General features: G+C 43.5%; 1 protein-coding gene across 3 annotated transcripts in view; it reads left to right on the forward strand.

Moving 5' to 3' along the window:
• KCNAB1 (potassium voltage-gated channel subfamily A regulatory beta subunit 1) overlaps nt 1-20,208 on the forward strand; it is a 364,487-nt gene that overhangs the window by 19,487 nt on the left and 324,792 nt on the right. For 2 of the 3 annotated variants that reach the window (XM_071220559.1, XM_071220560.1), the window contains one exon: nt 11,900-12,086. In XM_071220559.1, the coding sequence (XP_071076660.1) occupies nt 12,085-12,086 (2 nt within the window). In that variant the 5' untranslated portion in view covers nt 11,900-12,084. Of the gene's footprint in view, nt 1-11,899; nt 12,087-20,208 lie in introns of those variants that run through there. The other variant, XM_071220561.1, reaches the window with a different exon arrangement.

Genomic DNA, 20,208 nt, shown 5'->3' on the forward strand with positions numbered 1-20,208 from the left:
TGCACCCCAAAAGCACCCTCCCAACAAAGAACTGAGTGCCTCGAAATGTCAACAGTGCAGACCCCTAAGTGTACTTCCTTGTTGAGTTGGGCCGATCTATTTGTAAACCTTGAGCATTTTCTTGGCTTGCTCTTGGCTCTTTTTAGGCCCCTGTGGAAGAGGGTTAGGGGGCTCCTTTCCTGTAAGGCACACCCTGTGGCTTCCTTTTGGGAATTTTCTATTTTCTTTCTGTGAGAGAGAAACAAAAGTCTTTCCTGTGGAGAGTTTTCCTGAGCCACGTACCCAGTGCCCTTTTCTTCCTTATAAATTTTGGTGTGGCAAGTGGTGTGAAATATTTCTTAGGAGGAAGTGCAGGGTTGGACCCCAAAGTGCAAGAGGGCATGAGCCTTGAGTGCACCTGGAGAGTTCTCACTGCCTCCATCCCACACCCCTACAAGTGGAGAAGAAAGAATTCATGCTTCTGAGGAAATGAAGGACGTAGTTTAAAGCAGGCCATTGTCCTATCTTTGAGTTTGCTCATTGTATCTTAAAAACTTCTGAGAATTTTTATTCTACTCTTTAATAGCCATGTTAATTTTTATAAAATTATTGAATACTTATCTCATTTTATTTCTCCAAGTCGTTGAATAAAATTGAAACTCCACAAATATAAATGCATTTACCTTGTCGCTCTGCTTATATGGCCACGTAGTTTCTTCTGTTTTCCCTCTTCAGGGGGCTTGGCAGATAACTACCTTCTTCCTGCATTCTGGAGAGAACAGCTTCTGGTTGGTATTCAGTGTTGGAAATGTTGGACTGTGCTGTGGTCTCCAGCTGCTCCTGGATCCAAAGGGATGGTCCATCATGACATCCAAACCCTTAGGAGGGGCTGTGGAATACACTGTGGGATCCATCATGAATGACAGAGGGGTTCCGAATACCCTTCCAAAGGAGAGCGACAAAGGGAAGACAGCTCTAGTCTTGGGACGTGAGTTATAATGAGAGTGTGACAGTGTCCTGTGACAGTGTTCTTTCCACCAGAAGCCAGGACTATGTCTCTCTGGGTAAGGTACCAGACTAGTTTCAGCAGAGAATTCTAGAGGCAGATACCAGGAAGCTGGCCTTTGGAGGGACGCAGGTGTCCTGAATCATTTGCCAGCCCCCAGAGAGAGATAGCAAATTCGGTTGAATGTTAAGCAGCATTAGATTTGATGAAATCTACTGAGATGCTGACCAGATGGCCTTAAATTTATAGCAGAACAAGCAATGTGGCCTGTGCTAGATGTTACCAGGTAATAATGGGGGTGGGGAGAACTCAAAAAGTGTACCCATGAAGAGTAGAGCATACTAAGAAAACATTACAAGGGTGAACTATCTCAGAGACAGAGAATTCGAATGGGATATGGGTTATGGGTTATGGAGAACTTTTAAGATTCCACTTGCAAGAGGTCTGCATGTTTAAGACCCAAAGCCACTGGACACAGAACAGAGCTGGGAGACAGGGGTAGGGATGGTGGGGGATGGACATGAAAGCATGGTTGGCATGCAGGTGTAGATGTCAGGATAGAGAGAGGGTGTTGGATGTGAGTTCTCAGGTCCTGTGGATTTTGTAGTTAGTCTATGCACAGACTCTTAACAAGACTGTACAGGGTTGACCCGTGTACTCCGAGTGCCTCCAGACCTTGAGTTCCTATAGCACATTGTGGGAATTGGCAGAATCTTGGACTCAGCTTGGCTGGTGAGCACAAATGTGGGCTGGCCTGGTGTTAAGGAGGACCAAGGAGGATCTGTGCACTGCACCCAGGACCCGCGGACTGGCATGTGCACACAGGGAGCTAGGAGGCTCGGAGAGGCACTCTGATGGGCTCTGGCCAACAGACGCTCAGTAGGATGGGCCTGAGAAATGCGTGACTTCAGTGACTTCCCTGGGCCAGAGGCTTGGATAGAAAATTAAAATTAGAAGCTCCTAGGCAGGAGCTTGTGGAAAAGATGCCAGTTTGTGGAAAGCAGGAAGAGTTATATCACTCTTTTTTTTATTTTTTTGTATTTTAAAGGAGCACTGCTCTAACCAAAATCAATGATACAGAGTCTGTTCTTAATCTCATATTGGCATTCCAGGATCGGGAGTGACACGGATAGGTTTTGAATTTTGACTTTGCCATTTGCTGCCTCTGTGACTCAGTGAAGTTATCTACCCCCACAGACCCAGTCTCTTACCTATAAAACGGGAATAATGTTAATGCCTCCTAAGCCTCTTGAGCTGGTGCATGCAAAATTGCATCATGATATTGCACCATGCAACACGGCTACATTTTATTGAGTGCTTGCTGTTCGCCAAGCAATCATTTTGTGTTATTAGTAGCAATACTTAGAACAATAACTATTATTGTGCAGATGTTATACCTTTATACCTGTTAGCTCGTGGCTAGAGTAGGACTTTTATAATAGATCCATTCTAATCTTCTATTTGAAGGAGGCTGCTGGGTCCCCTCAGGAGATGAAATAGGGGTCAAGTCCTCCCCAGCGTCCAGGCCCAGCAAAGGAGGACATGTCTTTGAGTGTCAGTCTACAGATGAGCTACAAAGACGCAAACTGTAAATCCTCACACAGCCACAGCTGTGCATGGGGAGAGAGGGTTCAAACACATGATGCAGTCCCAGGTGCCACAGAAGCGCTCTGAGGCCCCTGGGCCCGGCTGCCTACACTCTGAAACTCCACGCGGAGGCCGGTTTTGGACACAAGCAGGAGGCTCAGTGTTATGATAGGGTCCCACCCAGCAAGGTGGGCTGTCTGGTATACTGCAAAGAGCAGGGAGATTGAAGTAAGAGCATCTGGGTTCCCATCCTGGCTGCATGGGACTTTAGTCTTGATGGGTTCTGAGCCTCAGTTTTTAAATTTGTGAAATAGTAATAATGTAATCCCTACTGGACTTAGCCTGAGTTTTCGTGAAAGTGTTTTACAAGTGAGAAGCATTTACATGTGTTGATATCATCATTTTATGACATTGTTGCCCATATAAACATGCAATTAGAAAGGGTTTTTCATCTATAAAAATATAGAAAAAGAAAAACTATTCTACAGGGATGGGGAAGGAGACGTTTTATTCACAAACTTAGAGCAAGTCTGATTTAGCTAGAAAGATTTTGCCCACAGAAAAATGGATACTGCATGATATCACTTATATGTAGAATCTAAAGAAGTCAAACTCACAGAAGCAGAGATTAGAGTGGTGGTTGCTGGGGGGGGGTTGAGGGGCAGGAGGTATGGGGAAATGTTTGCGAAAGCTTACAAAGCTTTTAATTCTGCAGGATGAGTGAGTTCTGGGGTCTAAGACACCACGCGGTGGTCAGAGTTAACGACACTGCACTGGACATCTGAAGTGAGCTGAGAGTAGATCGTAAATGTTCTCGACACATGCGCACAAGTGGTAACCATGTGAGGTGATGGATGTATTGGTCAGCTTGATTGACAGTGTATACTCATACCAAAACATCACCTTAAATATATACAATTTTTGTCTGTTATAGCTCAAAACATCTAGAATAAAATTTAAAAAACAATTTAAAAAAGCTTTGTGCAGAAGAACTGGGTGTCCCCAGCACACTGAAGTCTGTGTAAGGTGCCCCTCACCCCACAGGGTTGTGCCAGCCTGCTGTCCTCATTGGGGTGACGTCAGCCAAGAAGCAGCTTCAAAAAACAAGTCAGCTTCTCAATCACATGAGCGCAAACTCTGAGATCTGCCCAGCACCACAGCTTCTGGGTGTAAAAGACTCTCAAGACATTTCTGCCGTTGTTTGGGAGTGATGCTTCTCAGACCTTCTCCTGGACATCTCCGTCGGAGACCAGCATTTTGATGACATATGTGGGGCAGGCCCACTGCTACCATGTAACAAAATGCCTCTATGCGAATCCAGATGACTAGGTCTGTTTTCCCAAAACATTTGGTAGGCTTATGTAAAGGGGACTGGATAGTATTCTCAATGAAAACTTAAAAATCTCTGTGGGCCTGCAGGCTTCTTTCTTCCCGTAAGAGTTATAAAGAGGAAATGAATTCAAACTTATGTTAAGTTTTAAATCAGTCTCTGTGGGGTGGTAGGTGAGTCATTTGCTCACAAGGTATCACTGTAAAGCGGTTTTCCAACAGAGCACCCATCAATTACTTCTCTGTAAAATTCCCCGTAGTTCTTACCAATGGACAGGCTCTTCTGTTCGAGCACCTGTCTGTCTTCTAAATACTCAGGATCCAGGCTAGTCTTACATCCTTTAGTCAATAATGCATCCTTTGAGGTTAGTGGTTATACAGAATGGTGACCCATTGTACCAGGTGTCAAACCTGGAATAGAGATCATGCAGAGACTACGAAGTCGCATCAGCATTCAACTCAGCTCTTTTTCACTAAATTCAGTTTGGAATGAACAAAAAGAGCTTATCTGAAATTATAAATGACGATGAATACATTAAAGGGGTAAAACCAGCCAGCTCTTTGGAAAAGAGCAAAGGGTAAATTAGTCAAGAATCGTGTTAAAATATCAATGAAGACATTAAAAAATTATTATGCTTCTGATTTTCTTTGCTATTTTATCAAGTTTGTGATCCTTTAATGTCTTTTCAGCTTTAGATGCTCAGGCTTAAAAGAGCAGTAAAAAATCTTCTGATTTTTTACAAGTTTTCATTAGAGACCCAGGTTAGTCTGTCTCTAACTATAACCTTTTGTTAAATTTGGCCTCCAAAATCTAATATTGGTCTAGGAAAAATGAAGCTTATAAGAATTGTGTAAACTCCACACGTGAAGATACTTCATTTTAAGATTCTTTTCTCTGACAAAGATCCACATCAAGTTTCCAGGAACAGCCAGGAGCAGTGGCCCGTGCCTGAGCACGGTGGGTCGAGTCCTGCTCATCCTCCCCTTCCTTCTGCGTTTCCCAATTGTTCTTTGTCTTTGTCTAGACCCATCCCAGCTGTCACTGCCTGCCCCAGGTTTTAGGCTCCAAACTTTATCATTGGAAACGTAGGGTTCTCTTTTTCTTCTCTTTCCATCAGCCCAATTAGCCAACAATCTCAATACGTGCATTGTTTTTCTAAATAACAATTGTGTCTAAGTCACTTTCCTGAACAAAAAGGATTCGATGTCCCATGCTGCTTACAGAATAAAGACTGAACTTCTCACCCTGGCATTGCAGAATCTTCATGTTTTCTTCCAGCTCGTCTTTGGCCTTATGTCTAATTCTATATATTTATTTTATGCTTCTAGGAAAACTTAAGAGATTCTAATTACATTTGGTGCTAAATCATGCCAATTTCTACCATTATTTTACTTTAACTAAAAAATGATATAGTAACATATGTTGATTTTTAGAAAACATAGGAAATACAGATGAACAAAATGAAAAATATAAATATTTATAACAAACTCTCAGTGATAATTACTGTCCACATTTGGCTATATTTTCTTTCCTTGCATATTTATACATATGTAAATTTATAAAAACTGAATTTTACCATATTTATTATAATTAATTATTTCCATAAACATAATCCCATGTTTATACTTCCATATCTTGGCTATCAAATACATGGATGTTTAATGATCTGATCTCCTATTTTGGTCACTCGGGTTGTTTCCAATTTCCCCCTTACAATGTAAAACAATTTTCCTACAGTCTTTCTTATAGGAAACCTCTTGTCAAAATTCTTGGTTAATTCTTATAAATGAAATTATTTCTTAAACATCTATCATGTTTTCTTGTCACTCCTATTTTCTAAACCTTACTCATATTTATTTTTCTTCTTTGGATCCAATTTAACTTTTTTCCATTCTTATTAAAGTTTGAAGATTAAACTCAGAAACCAGTAATCTTAAGAAAAGTTCTGATCAAATCTAAGGACCAGATCGAGGTGACTTTCTGGTTCTTAGAGTTCCTAGTGCTTGCTGACGCCAACGAGAATTACCTGAGCTGCTAACGTAATAACACTAACTCTTCAAATGGTTCGTGTTCAGTTGGCCCTTCATCCTTTCGCCTCTGACCTAATCAGCTCAGTCACTTCCCGCAGAGCTGTTGACCCAGTTTGTTTGATATTGTGATACAAACTGTAAGTTTAGGTTTGCTGGCTAGCTGCCAGGGGCCGTGTTTTTCAAGGGCACTTGGTATGTTATTCAGGTAGTTCACCACTAAATGCTTGTTCATTTGATTCTGTCCTAATTAATTGAAAAAACATTTACTGAGCCCCTTTGGTGCAGATGGCTCTGGACTAGGCTCTGGACTAGGCTCTGAGGCCCAGTGACGAATAGGAGAGTTTCTCCAGGAGCTCAAGATCTAGAAGGGGCGACCGGCATGTAAATACCCAGATTTCTGCAAAGTGACATGTGCAGCAATAGAAGCACGTGCAAGACGGAGGAGAGAGTAACTCTTTATGGAAGAGTCAGGGAAGACCTCCTAGAAGAGGTGACAGTTGAGATGCATTTTGTAGGATAAATAGGAGTCCCACAGGTGGATGTGTAGTCGGAAGGGTAGGGAAGAGAGACAGAGAGAGAGTGAGCAGTATTTTTAAACACAAAGGAGCCTAAAATTATATGGTATGCTTAGGAAACCATATGCGCAGTGGCATTACTAGAAATTTTCCACTGGGGAGAGGGAAGTGTGTGTGATGAGGCCCATGAGGAGGACAGTGGCCAGATCACAAATGGCCTTGTGCCACTGTGAGCTTGGACTTGACTCCGGAGACACTGGTGGCTTGATGAGAGTGCTGTGTTAGAAAGGTATACCAGATAGCAACAGGGCGCCTGGATTTCAGGTGGGAGGTCCTGGAAACAGCAAAACCAGTTGAGACAATTATAATTATTATGAAAGGAATGAAGAGGGATGATGGTAGAAAAGGACAAATGCTAGACCAGGGCAGGGGCCTAAGGGACTTGAATGGTGCCACACTGAGACAGGACTTTAAAAAGGAGGGCAGAGTGTTGAGGGACTCAGGAGAGTTCAGTGGAGAAACCAACACTGGAGGGCCAGTCACGCTACAAGAGGCATCGGCAAGACAAGATAGAGAAGGGGCAGGAGCCACAGCAGATACAACAGGTGGAGCCTGGGAACACCAGAGACTATCCCAGTGTGTAAAAATCAATGGAATTTCTAAGTAGAACAAGCAAACAACATCAACAGGGGTATCCATAAATAAACCCCCAATTAAAAATTATTTCTACCTGGAAAATCTACAAAAATATCAGCAAAGAGACATCCTTGAGGAAAACAAGTGTGAACTGATTTCATAGTAATTTTGATCTGGAGGTGAAAATCTCATTTAGAATGAAATATTCAAATTTTGTGGACATCTCAAATAGATACTCAACACTTTTGTTTTACTGGTTTCTTCACAACCCTGGCAAGGGAGGGCTTTAGTATACTCACCATATCTTTTACTGGGGTTAAAGAGGTAAAAATATGTTATTTACAGATGCTGAAAACCACCCCTGTAAATGCTAACATTTGCCTATTTCCTTCTACTTTTCCGTAGGTGACATTTTATCTCTTTTGGTTTGGGTTGTGTTCTGGTTATGTAATGCTGTGTAAACAAACTGTTTTTAAACTTAGTGTCTTGCCCTGACTGGTGCGGCCCAGTTGGTTGGGCCTCAACCCGCAAATTGAAGTGTAGGCGGTTTGATTCTTGGTCAAGGGCACGTGCCTGGGTTGTGGTTCTGTCCCCAGAAGAGGCAGCAGATCAGTGTTCCTCCCTCACGGTAATGTTTCTGTCCCTCTCTTTCTACCTCCCTTCTCCTCTCTCTAAAAATAAATAAATAAAATCTTTTTAAAAAAACCTTAGTGTCTTAAAATAATGACAATATTTTGCTTAAGAATCTGTAACTCAGCCAGGGCTTGGCTGGGACAACTTGTTTCCAATCCACTTGATGTTAGCTCTAGCAGCTTAAAGACACAGCACAGAATTATCTGAATGCTTCCCGCTCTTGTGTCTGGTGGCTGATGCTGGGGAGACTCGGACAGATGGAGTCTGGAACCCTGGGAGCTCCAAGGGCATCTCTCACAATTTCTGTGTGATCTCTCCAATAGGTGGCTTCAGGGTAGCCAGACTTCTTAGCCAGCCCGTATTCACAGGAGGGGAATTAGACTTCACCTTCTGTGGGAAGAGTGCCAAATAACTTGTTTTAAAACCACTGCAGTCTAAACGAGGGATTATTTGCAGGAAGGAAGAGGAGACCTAACATTGTGGCCATAGTTTAGCTGAGGATCCTTATCGTTTTAGAGATTTTTACTGGAGCCTTTTTGACTCCTACCATACCCTATTTGGGTTCCACGCTCCATCTTTCCAAGCTCCAATCTCCATAACTTCCAATGGTCCCAAAGCAACATGGCACAGTGGTAAGAGCAGGTGTTTGAGTCAGAAAGACCTGATTGGTGATCTCCTGGCCTCAGCTGTGCTACTGACTTCCTGTGACAGCCTGTGACTCAGTCTTCCCAGAGTGAGTGGGGGTGTTTCGTTTAGACCACAAATAGTGTGCTTTTTGCTTCAGTTAAAAGCAACCATAAGATTTATGTATGGAGCAATTCACAAACTTTATTGAGCTTTTCTTACATGAAACCTGTTATGTTGGGCTCTGGGGAGGTTACAAAGACTGAGGCTGGTTCCAATCAATAAGGGGCCAGTCTGTGCAGACAGAAGCCAATAGCACTGTTGTCCTTCGACCTGGGCAAGCGGGGCTCCCCGAGCCACCACTTCTCCTGTCCCCACTGTGCCTCAGATAGTCTCAAGGGTTCCTGTGCTTTGAAATATCTTTCTGAAAATTGTGTGTCTCTGCAGTGCCTAGTTCCAGCCAGGGCCTGTAGTGCCATCTGAGCAGGGTGCTCTGAGCCTGGACTGGGTTTTGGCACAGGCCCTGGTCTCCCTTTGTCCCCTTTGGGTTGCTTTGTGACTTTTTATCCCCCATGCCCAGTGCTTGGGGCTGACCAGATGTCCAGGAGCTTCAGGGCTCATGACTATGGAGTTATTTTGGGGGCTATGTGGTAGGTACCTGGCTCTAGAAGGGCATCAGTGAACAGATATCCATAGCTTCTATTGGCTAGCATGATATTTCTCTTGTAAAATGACATGAGATTGGGCCACTAAAATAATGTTGATATGCTGATTCTGAGGCCTGAGAATCTGAATTTCTAACAGGTTTCCAGGTGACGTTGATGCTTCTGGCCAGAGAACTACTGAACTAGTGTGAAACTGTACATTTTGTGAGCAAAACACATTGTATTTTTTTTAACCCTTTGAGAACATTTGTTTTTACATTCTGCGTTATTGGTAAAATGCTTAGCTCAGGAGCGATGCAGTCCCACATGTCCTCATCCAACACTAGACGGACACAGTGGTACTGACTCGGGCATGATCCTATAGAGTGACCCTCTGTACAAGCCCTACCTGACTGACCTGCACTATCGGGGACTGACTGCGCAATCAGTGCAATGGGTTTCTCACCTGTGTGGTTCACATGAATGCAACACATATCAGGCCACATCTGCTTGGCCCAAGGACCAGAGAGTGGATCTGCAGCTCTGGGACCACTTAATTCTTACTGTGGCCGAACGCCACAGGGGGGAGTATGAGTGCGCCTTCCTTTATATATTTTCCTAAATTTTTGGTAAAAATGGGATTTCAAAATATAAAATCTAATCAATGTTTGCTGGAGAAGGTAGCTCTTCAAAGGAAAATTATAATGGATATTTTGGGTGGGGGGCATGGCTTTGGGAGTTTGGATTGTAAAGAGGGGGCAAAGTTTTTGGCCAGGGTTTCTTTAGTAATAGAGACTGAAGTCACCCAAAGGTGGCCAGCAGGTCAAATGATCCCTTAAGGAACTTAGGACTTTCCAAAAACAACTATAGTCCCTGTGATTGGGAACAGCAGATCCTCAACCGTCCACACTTACTAAATTACAGGTGAATGCCAGGCCCACCCCACGGTGTGGGTTCTGCAGAATGTGTAGGCCCCAGGGCTCACAACACAGTCCTCAGACAGAAGCCCCTAATTGCCCAGAGGGCTCTGACAGAGGTGTGGCTAAGTGCCACAGAAGCCAGAGGAGGGAGGTGTGTGTGTGAAAGGGGAATGTAGTAAGGATCCCCATATATGGTCTTAGTGCACCTTCAGTGTTCGGGTGGTTAGCGACATAGGCTGCGAAAGAATTCACAAAGAGAAGAAAGTGTAGAGAATAACGATTTTATTCACTCTCCAAGAAAGAAGAGGGGCATGGTGTGGAGAGATATGCCAGCCTTAGGGGTGGGGGCTTTGAACTTTGGATTATAGTTGGGTTAAAAAAGGGTGGGGGTGTTGCTGTCCTGTGACCCCCTGGGCTGTTGGGGGTGTTGTAACACAGGAGGTTTTCGCTGGTTTTGTGTTAACTGTGGTTTGCACCAATGTTATGTTTTGCCTGTGGCTGTGGGGGGGCAGTAGTCCCGTTCTGCTCTTGCTTTCCAGTAATTTCCAGCCCCGAGGGCATAAGCTCAGAAGAGTAAAATGGCAGTCATGTTTAACAAGGTCATGGGCCTGCTCAGCAAATACTGCCACAACAGCAAACGGCGCTGAGTTTATCCTTTCATTCAGGAGGGGTTATTATTCCTCTTTTAAAAGTGGAAAACTAAGAATCAGGGACTTGCCCAAGATCCTGCAGCTAATATTGAGAGTCAGGATTTAAGTTATCTGCACACATGTGATGTATGTAGAAAGGGATCTTTAAACAGGAGATCTGTGTCATATCATCACTCAGCCATCTACTAACTGTGGTCTGGTTACGTAAACTGTTAGTTAACTCTTATAGAAAATAGAGCCGTCTACGCAAACGAGGCTTGCCGTGAGGAGAGAGCCCAGAAACAAAGTGCCCAGCGCGGTGTTGGACACATAACAGATGGTGAAAAAGGTTGGCTTTCTTCCTTCCCTTCTCTTGTCTCCGAAGAGGCCTCAGGAGGTGGTTCCGCTCTGACTCACCAGGAGGCACAAAACAGAGGTTTCCACACAAGCAAGTTACTTACCCTTTTGAGCTCAATTTCCTCATTTATAAAATGGACATGATAGTGCCACTTCTTTTATAGAGTTGTTGTGACATTTAAATGAGAAAACGCATGTTGAATGTTTAGCATAACTCACAACATGTGGTTAGTGTTGAATAACAGGTGAGTTTACGTTGATGATAGATAATAATAATAGAAATGGGAACATTCAAGCGTCTAAGGTTGTTGGAGTCAGAGGATTGGTGAGTGCTGTGCCTTTCTGATCTTTTGTCCATCCCGGGCACACCCTTTGAGCTGAGCTGGAGAAGGCCGAGGGCGAAGGAGAGAGCCTGGAGGCCTGAGGAGGAAATTGGGGCCCTTTAAGTCATTGTATTTTACTTACTATGCATGCCATACATCTCCTGGCAAGGAGATGGCAGGATATTCTTTCAAATAAAACTGAATTTTGCACAGTTCTCAGAAGAAGGATTTCCACTGCCCCCGTCCCTTCCCCCTCCCCCGTCACTGAACTGAGCTTCCAAAGGGCTTCTTGCCAAACTGTAGGGAATGAAATGCTTGACTTTTCAGCCACAGCCTCTGGTATAATAATTAGATGTTCCAGGAATAACTGCCTTGGCAGAAGTCAGCTACATTTTATTTTGACAGTGAAGGAGTCTTCTATTTTCCCTTTTTCTTCCTATTCCATTGTAATGATGGAAGAGGTTATTTGGAAGCCTGGAGTTTTTGTAACACATTTTACTCTTTAAGGCCATGATGTGGGCTGAGATTTTGCCTGATGGTCACCCCTAGAAATACTTTATGGATGTGAGATCATGGGAAAGGCCAGTTTCCTCTATGCCCCAGGCAGTACCTACAACATTTGAGAAATTTTCAAATTAAAGCTACAGAGCAACCCTTTTCAGATTCTCATTCTCTCTTTGCAATAGGAAGCGGGCACTGCGGAGTTTAAAGAAGACCAGGAGGCTTTGGGGCAGAGAGAGCAAGGCTCGGGCTCCAGCCCAGCCGTTTACTTGTCTCTGGCAAGTTACTGAAAACCCATCATCTTCGATGTCCTCATCTAGGAAATGGCAGTGACAGACCCACGTTGCGAGAAGATTTGGAGGATGAGGAAATGTAAGTAAATCCCAAAGAGTGTCGCATACACTAGGAACTCAATGTATTTCAATAACTACTAGGCCCTTCCCCTTGCCTCTTCCACTGCTTTTTAATTAGATGTTCATGGGCAAGTCTGTTAGGGCCAGCCTGGTGTCAGTTTACTCCGGGTCTGAAAAGTCTACGATTCTGTGGTTCTTAATGTTGCCATCATTCACTCATAAGCTGCTCTGACACTGGATTGAATTGGTTTCAAGGTGAAAGGTGGAATGACTGTAAGTCGCTGGGTGGCCTCTGTGACCTCCAGGGGAGAAAGACACTTGGGCTGGGTCTGAGAGAAGCAGAAGAGCAGAGGTTAGGGACATCTCAAGTGAGCCTGAGGGTGGCTAATCATCTGAAACTCTCTGGGGACAAGAAGAGTCCAGAGAGGTTCAGTGTAAATCCTGCTCAGAGTTCTGAAAGATCAGCCAATTCCATGGCCCAGTGAGGCATTTCTGATAAGTCCGGATTATTGTATTTTTGATCTTCTGGTGAAAAGCAGCAGAAACTCCATAAAAACCAGCTGAAACCCAACAAAAAACAGCTAAAGAGATTGTCATGTGAAAGCAGGAAGTCGAAGGGCTATCCCTTAGACGCATGGCTGGATGAGTAGCTCAGACGATCTCTACGTCTTCCAGCTCTTGTGTTCTCTTTGAATGTTTGCCTTTTAGTTTCCTCTACCTGAGAGCCAAGTTGGACCCTGACAGACCTTGGCTTACAGCCTTTGGCTTACAATGCAATAGGAATAGACCTCATCTCTCTCTGTGTCCATATATCAAGTCCTGTGCAAGGGCTCTGAGTCCTGTGCAAGGGTTCTTTTAGTTATGGCTCATTCCTTGGGTGAGCACAGGGTAGCATGTAAATGATGGACTGTAGTGCTCAAAATACAAACGCCTGGGTGACGTGGCCTTGTGATTTATAGTCCAATGGTATCTACATGGAGCAGAGGAATTGCTCTTTACCAGCAACAAAAAAGATGTGCCAAGCAAAACCAAACAAACAGAACCCAAAGAGATACCCATGACCAGAGGACTAGTGAGCAGAGTTAAATCCCTGGGTTGATCTCAACCTTCGTCTATCCAAAGATGCACTAACCTTATAAAGACCAAGAAACCCAATGTTACCCCTGGGCCTCGCTTCCATGAACTTGACCTTTTTTTTTTTATATATAAACAGCTTCCTCTTTCCAATTTCATATTCATAGATCTGACAATTTATTATTTTTTATGGATGATTTCCCAGTGTCAGTTTCCTCACCCCTATTGTGGTTCCAACCCACCTGCCTGAAAACCCAAATCTGGGTCAACCAAACCATCCCATTTCCCCACACTAACGTGAACTGAGAACCCCAGGCCCGCACCAGTAAGAACCACTATAAATTCCTGGCCTCAAACTTTCTGCAAGCTCAATTCCTAGGCAGCTTTTTGATGCATCCTCCATAGGGGTCATTCCAAATGTTCTCCACTTGCTGGTTATTTGCTGTTTCTTTTGTGGATGGAGTCTCTCCCTATGTTTCTGTGCCCTGGTTGTCTGATCTCTGCAGGCAACATCATCTGGATCCTTGATCTCTGGCTTTGTGTTGGGTTTGGTCAAGGGAGGCACCAGTAGAAGAATCAGAGGGCAGAGGGCAGGGAAGGTGGATTCTGTATTTTTCTGCTCTCTCCCTGCCTCCCCACGGCTCTGGCAGGGGCTGGGTCCCTCGGACTAATGTCTCTGTTGGGCAATTCCCCTTTCATGGATGGCTCCAGCTCTCAAGAGCTCCCTTCCTTCCTCTTGCCCATGGTTGCTTGTTCCTGGGTGTTTCACATTCCCTATTTGTTCTCTTAACCCAGCTCACATCTATTTACTTACCCCTTCATTAATCCTTTAGTTAAACTCTTTTGAGTGTTTTATCTGTCTCCTGCTGGAGAGCGACTGAACACATCTGCTCCCCTCACACACGTGGGATCTCCAAGGACTCCTGCTTCCCCAGGAGTAAAACGATTCCTTCATTCTTACATCTCATGGAGAACAGAGGCCTCTAGAAGGGAACTTCCTGAACTTCCTCCCACGGAGCCTAAACCCTCCTGCTTCTGCCTCCATCCTCCGCCCTCTCTTCCTCCTGTTGTACTCACAGGTTGCTCATTACCGTTATAATGAAATGACACCTCTGCAGGATCTGCTGTACTGGGCAGTCACAGTATAAATCAGCTTGTAGACTTAAAAAAAAAATGGGCCAATGCTTCAATGTGCACTTATTTCACTTAAATAAGGCATGGGTGGGTGCTTTGACACATTTGAAATACACTCACAGTATTAAAGTAAAATTAATATAGCAATAAATGACAAGATGTGGTCATAATATTGTCTATAGTTGTATAGAACACTAAGTATGTCCCACTCCTCCCAGAAACATTGTCATCTGTACACTGGGGCTCCGATTGGTTACACAATTGTCCCAGGTCACACCGCTCCTATGCTGCCGAGCTTGGATCCGCCCACCTGTCTGAGGTCAAGCTCATCAAGCCACCTCTGCTTCTCCAAGTTTAAGTGACCTCTCAGGCTCCCTTCTCACCAGACAACTGCTTCCTTAAATACACGTCTTCTCTTACTTTGGCCATTTACTTCCTCATTCACAATATTTGTGGATTTTATTAATGAAGCTTCTCCTGACTTGGGGCAATGCGATCATCACATCGGAAAATTCCAATAAGAGGACTTCTTTAAAATACTTAGTCAAGTCTAATCTTACACAAAATGGCATTCCTGAGGAGCAGGACTGACGGGGGGCTGGAGGCACTGTTTCTGCCAGGCAGTGAGGCAGTGCTAGTCTGCGAAGTGTCAAATTCATGCAGCAGGAATGAGGGCCATTGTTTGCGTCTCCAGTGTGGGGTTGCAGAAATCTGTGGATTCCTACCAAACCACGCAATGAAAGCCTCAGTGGGGGACTTTTACTGTGAGGGGTTGAATCGGAGTCAGCCCCTAGGATGGGACCCAAGGCAAGGGACCTAAACAGGAACAGGACCAAAGTCATCACAGCGGCAACCCTCCAACACGGGCGGAGTGACGCAGGGCCTGAATCCCCAGAATACTTTCATACGCTGGAAGTGTCCTCCAAGAGTGGCCTTTCAAGGTCTAGAGAAAGAAAGACGTTTGAGTGAATTATACCAACAAAGGGCAATGGTTGGGGCGGACTTACGCTTGGTCTGACCTCCCAAACGTTTCCAGTAAGATTACCAAATGTCGTTGATCCTGGTTGCCTGACCATCACCAGAATTGTCTACTTTCAAGAACAAACAAGAAAAGTTACCTCCCACTTTGCACACTCTCTACTCTTCCTTTTTGTGGTGCCCTTTTTGTGGGAACATCTCATTTTAAGGAGAGGAGGTAGAGAAAATGTAGATGATTTCTAAGTGCCTAAAGGCTGTCAGAGGCTGCTAAAGGCTCCTGTAGGATATTGTTTTTTTCTTTTTTCTTTTTTGGCACTAGTAACTAATTTATTTATTTATTTATTTATTTATTTATTTATTTATGTATTTATTTATTTATTATTGTTATTCAGTTACAATTGTCTGCATTTTCTCCCCATCCCTCCACCCCAGCCAATCCCACCTCCCTCCCCCACCTCTACCCTCCCCCTTGATTTTGTCCTTGTGTCATTTATAGTAGCTCCTGTAAACCCATCTCCCATTAACCGGAACATAATCAACAAAAGAAAAAAGCAAACAAAATATAACCAGAGACATTGAAATTAAGAACTATGTAACAATAGCCAGAGGGGAGTGGGGAGGGGATATTGTTTTTTTCTTGATGTTGCCTTCAGCAGTGATGGCAGAGATGTCATGGCCTGCAGCACCCATTTCCTCGATGGCTTCATTGTGCTTTCTTTGTTTGCTAAGCACTCGAATATTCTCAGGGAAGGTCACTCTGTGCATTATAAACAGCAATGTTCTAAAATCTATCAAGAGAAACTGCGTTTTCCTTTCAATGGTAATGTCCTGAAGGAAATGTGCAGCATATTAAAGCAGCGGAAACGCTGTAGGAATACAATGTGATGCATGGTGTTAAGTATCTAAAAGTTAATAAGAATGACCAGTAGTCATTCACGGTTAGTAAATGAACAGGGAAGAAGAAACTAATCTTGCACAAAAAGGTCAAGGAAAAAAATCTACGGGTTAGTGGAGCAAACAGCCAGTGTGCTGTTTATTAATGTCACAAAGTGTGAGCGACAGGAATCGACCTCTTAAGAAATATTCAGTGAAAATGGAGAGTTTGTTCCTGGATAGGATCAAGATTATTATTTATTATTATTATTAATTATTATTAATGACAGGGATTTTATTAAAATAGATTTGTGGATTTAGCAAGGTCAAAAAACAATCAGTTATAATTGTAGTTAGTGGCAACCATGAGGGCAAGCAATTTAAAAATAAAACTGATGAAATCACTTTGGAAAAACTTTAACAGTGTTCAATACAGTTGAACACATACACATAGCCTGTGGTCCAGCAATTCCACGTTGTTGTACATACGAGATACACAACAAAAATCCATACATCCACTTACCAAGGGTACAGTAATTTTTACAGAAGCACTGTTTGCAGTAGCCAATAACTACAAATAAATCAAATATCCACAGACTGTAGAAGAAATATACTGTGGTTATTTCTAAACTAAACTATCTCTGTGGTATCATAAATAATTATCTGTTGCTACTTATAATAACATGCAATGTTAAAGAAATCCCACATAGAACAATACATATTGTTCGATTTCACTTACATTAAAAAGCAGAAAAAATTAATTTTTGGTGATAAAAATCAGGAATGTGACTATTTTGTGGTTAAGGAAAGAACAGGAGAGCACATCAGGGCGCTTCTGAGTTGCTGATAATACTCTTGCTTTAAAAAGAGTATTTGTTCAAATGGACTTTGACTTTATGAAAATCTAGTATCCCGAAGGAATCAGAGCACAGTGGATTATGTGATCGGTAAGAACATGGATAATTTCCCAACAACTAGAAAACATGTAACAAGAATTTAGGGAGTGAAATAGACTAAGAGAAAAGCTTTATGTCTGTTCGTTGTCCTGCTCCTTGGGCTGAGGGCTGAGAAACTAGTAACAAAGACTTTGGGACAAGCACAGAGAGAATCTGTGTCCCCTGATACAGTTCAGGTGGTTTGCAGGACCACACCGATTGGTGGGGAAGAGAAGCAGAAGCTGCATGATCCCTTCATGCTGAAAAAATCACAGGGATGAGACCAAATATCAGCTGTTAGATCAATGTACCAAATATAATCAGATAATTACATTTCAGAGTTGTTTCGACTTGTCTGCTATCATAATTTCCATAAGCTCCATGAGGAATCAGTGTTTGTCTTGTTAACTGTTTTCATCCCAGGGATCGAGATTATTGATGCTGGAAATGACTATTCCCCATGTCCCTGGGTGGTGGCCCTTGTACTGGTAACTGGGGAAGGGAATGGGCTGTGAAACAGCATATAGCTGTGAGTCCCTCCAAGCTGCTTAAAGTGGAGTCAGTTACCCGACCTTTTGGGCCTGCATTTCCTTATCTAAAACGGAGAGTGAGGTGAGAATACACGTGACGATGATCACAATCTCACCTACATGAGTGTTGTTTTTATGATAAGTATTGTTGTTACTCTGATCAGAAGTCGTGGCCCTCCTTGGGGAAAGGCTGCGGTTCACAGTTCTCCCTGCAGAGACTTGAGGGTTGAATCTCAGGCTCCTCACTCAGACTCTGCTGTCGGAGCCTGTACCTGCAGCCTTGCCCTCCTGCTGGCGTGTGTTTCATGAACCTGGGGATAGGCTGATAGATTCCCGGGTTCTCCAGAGTTCGGAGGATGTGGGGACAGTGGAGCTAATGAAAGTATCAATAGTCTTAGGATGAAGGTTGAAACAATTTAAAATGTTACACAGTCACGGCTGGCAGGAATACAAAAAAACACTCATTTCTCAGTGTCTAGCTCACAAAATGTTCTTTCCATTTAGAGCAGAACAAAAAGTTTGTCAGTTCAACATAAATAGTCAGTTTTGAATGTAAAGTCAGTGAGTTTCAGACTGTCCTGCCTCCCCCCTCCTTGGAGTGATCTCGGGGTGATCTAAGGTACTAGGCATCCTACGCAGAGCCTTGACCATGGGAGGGGCGTCTGGTGTGGGACCATCCCTGGTCCTCAGTGGCCTGCAGTTCAGGGCTGCTTGTCCCTTGACTTCCGACCTTCACAACAGGGTCCACATCAGGGTACTTGGTGGTTCCTTTGCCTCGACCGCAGCTTTCATGACTGCTGGCTTCTCCCAGCCATTTCTACGTGCCTTCTGATGGGAGGGGCCACTGCGGCTTTACACCACACAGCGGGGGTGTGCGTAGCATGAGGACGCATTCTGGTTTGGGGGACATTGCCAGTTGTTGCCCGCTGTTTCTGTATCATTATTATTGATTACACACACTTTAGTCCAAGTGTCCCAGTTCACATTATATTCTATAGCCATGTTGGCATGCAGGAAGGGCCCCTCTGGCCCACATGGCCAAATGCCTTGCTCAGCCAGTGCTTCCCTCCCACTCACGTGTCCTTGAATATGGGGTGGATGGGGCCCAGGAGCATCTCAACCCTAATCAAGTCCACTCCAACCCCTGTCATCTTGTCTCAAGTATCTTTTGGGCCCAAGGGCTGGGAGAGGAAAATAATACTCGTGTGATCAAATATCCTTCTCCACTTCATGACTTTATGCTCTAAGCTTTCTCTCTTGTTATTTAAACAGAAGAAGCTTCAAGAACTAAAGAAAAACAAAACCTTTCTTTGTCAGTTTCCTGGCCCTGTCACTGGCCTTCAAGAACCTATGGTGGTGGTGAAGGGGAGACCCAGTGGGCAGAACGCTGAAGGTGTGTAGAAAAGGTGACACCTCAGAAGGGGCTTCAAAGGAGAGAGACGAAGGGCAGGAGAAAGAGGGCAGGACATGCACTAAAGGGAGCAAAATAGTCCAAGACAGCAGTAAAGAAGTTGTCACAAAGTCATGTGTAAACAATGTACCTTAGTTAGTTCAGACAACAGGGTTGGGAAGAGCAGGAACCCCTTCAGGCTGGAAGGAGTCAGGGGAGGCCTTATGACAGCCTGGAATTCCCATGAGGAATTTGGGAAATGGGTGGGTGGAAGGCATTATTGATAGAGAGGGGGGGGAAGGAGTGATAAGAATGTAGCAGTGAAATAGCAGGCACTTTAGAGGAACAGTGAACAAACCAGGAGTAAAGCAATTCAGCTGGAACATATACTTTGTTCAGAAAAGCATCTGGATAGGAATTGAAAAAAATAGACTGGAGACAGATAGTGATTGGCCTTTAAAATCAATTTGATGAGCCTTGGCTGGTGTGGCTCAGTAGATTGAGTACTGGCCTTCAAACCAAAGGGTGGCAGGTTCAATTCCCACTTGGGGCACATGCCTGGGTTGTGGGCCAGGCCCCTGGGAAGGGGCATGCAAGAGGCAACCACACATTAATGTTTCTCTCCCTCTCTTTCTTCCTTCCTTCCCCTCTCACTGAAAATACGTAAATAAACTCTTTAAAAAAAAGGAAAAAAAATAAAATCAATTTGATGAGTTTCAACACTATTCTTTGATATAAGGGAAACATTGAATAATGTTGAGCAAAGGAGAGGTATATTTAGAGCAGGTTTCTCTTCCTTCTGCCTTCATTTTTTTTAGTTTGGTTTACCTGTCAGGTATGTTGACTGGATAAAACTTTAGAATGTTCAGAGAGAAGGACCAGGTAAGGATTGGAACCCTTAAAATGACCTACTATAACAGTGATCATTGAGGTACAGGAAAATATGCTTGCAGGGAATGAAAGGTAAGAGATATCAGGATAATAAAAACATGGAAAATACCAAATGAACATTCTGGAACTGAATAATGCACTATCTGTTATTAAAAAAATTACTAGATGAACTTAGTAGAATAGAGATGACAACATGAGCTTCAAGAGAAATCAATAAAATGATCCAATCTGAGGAAGAGAGAAATTAGAATGAAAAAATGAACAAACCATCAAAGACATGAAGAACAACATCAAAAGCTCTAATAAATATGTTTATTTGAGTTCTGGAAGAGAGGA

The sequence above is a fragment of the Desmodus rotundus genome, chromosome 2, assembly GCF_022682495.2.
Source record: "Desmodus rotundus isolate HL8 chromosome 2, HLdesRot8A.1, whole genome shotgun sequence".
Lineage (NCBI taxonomy): Eukaryota > Metazoa > Chordata > Mammalia > Chiroptera > Phyllostomidae > Desmodus > Desmodus rotundus.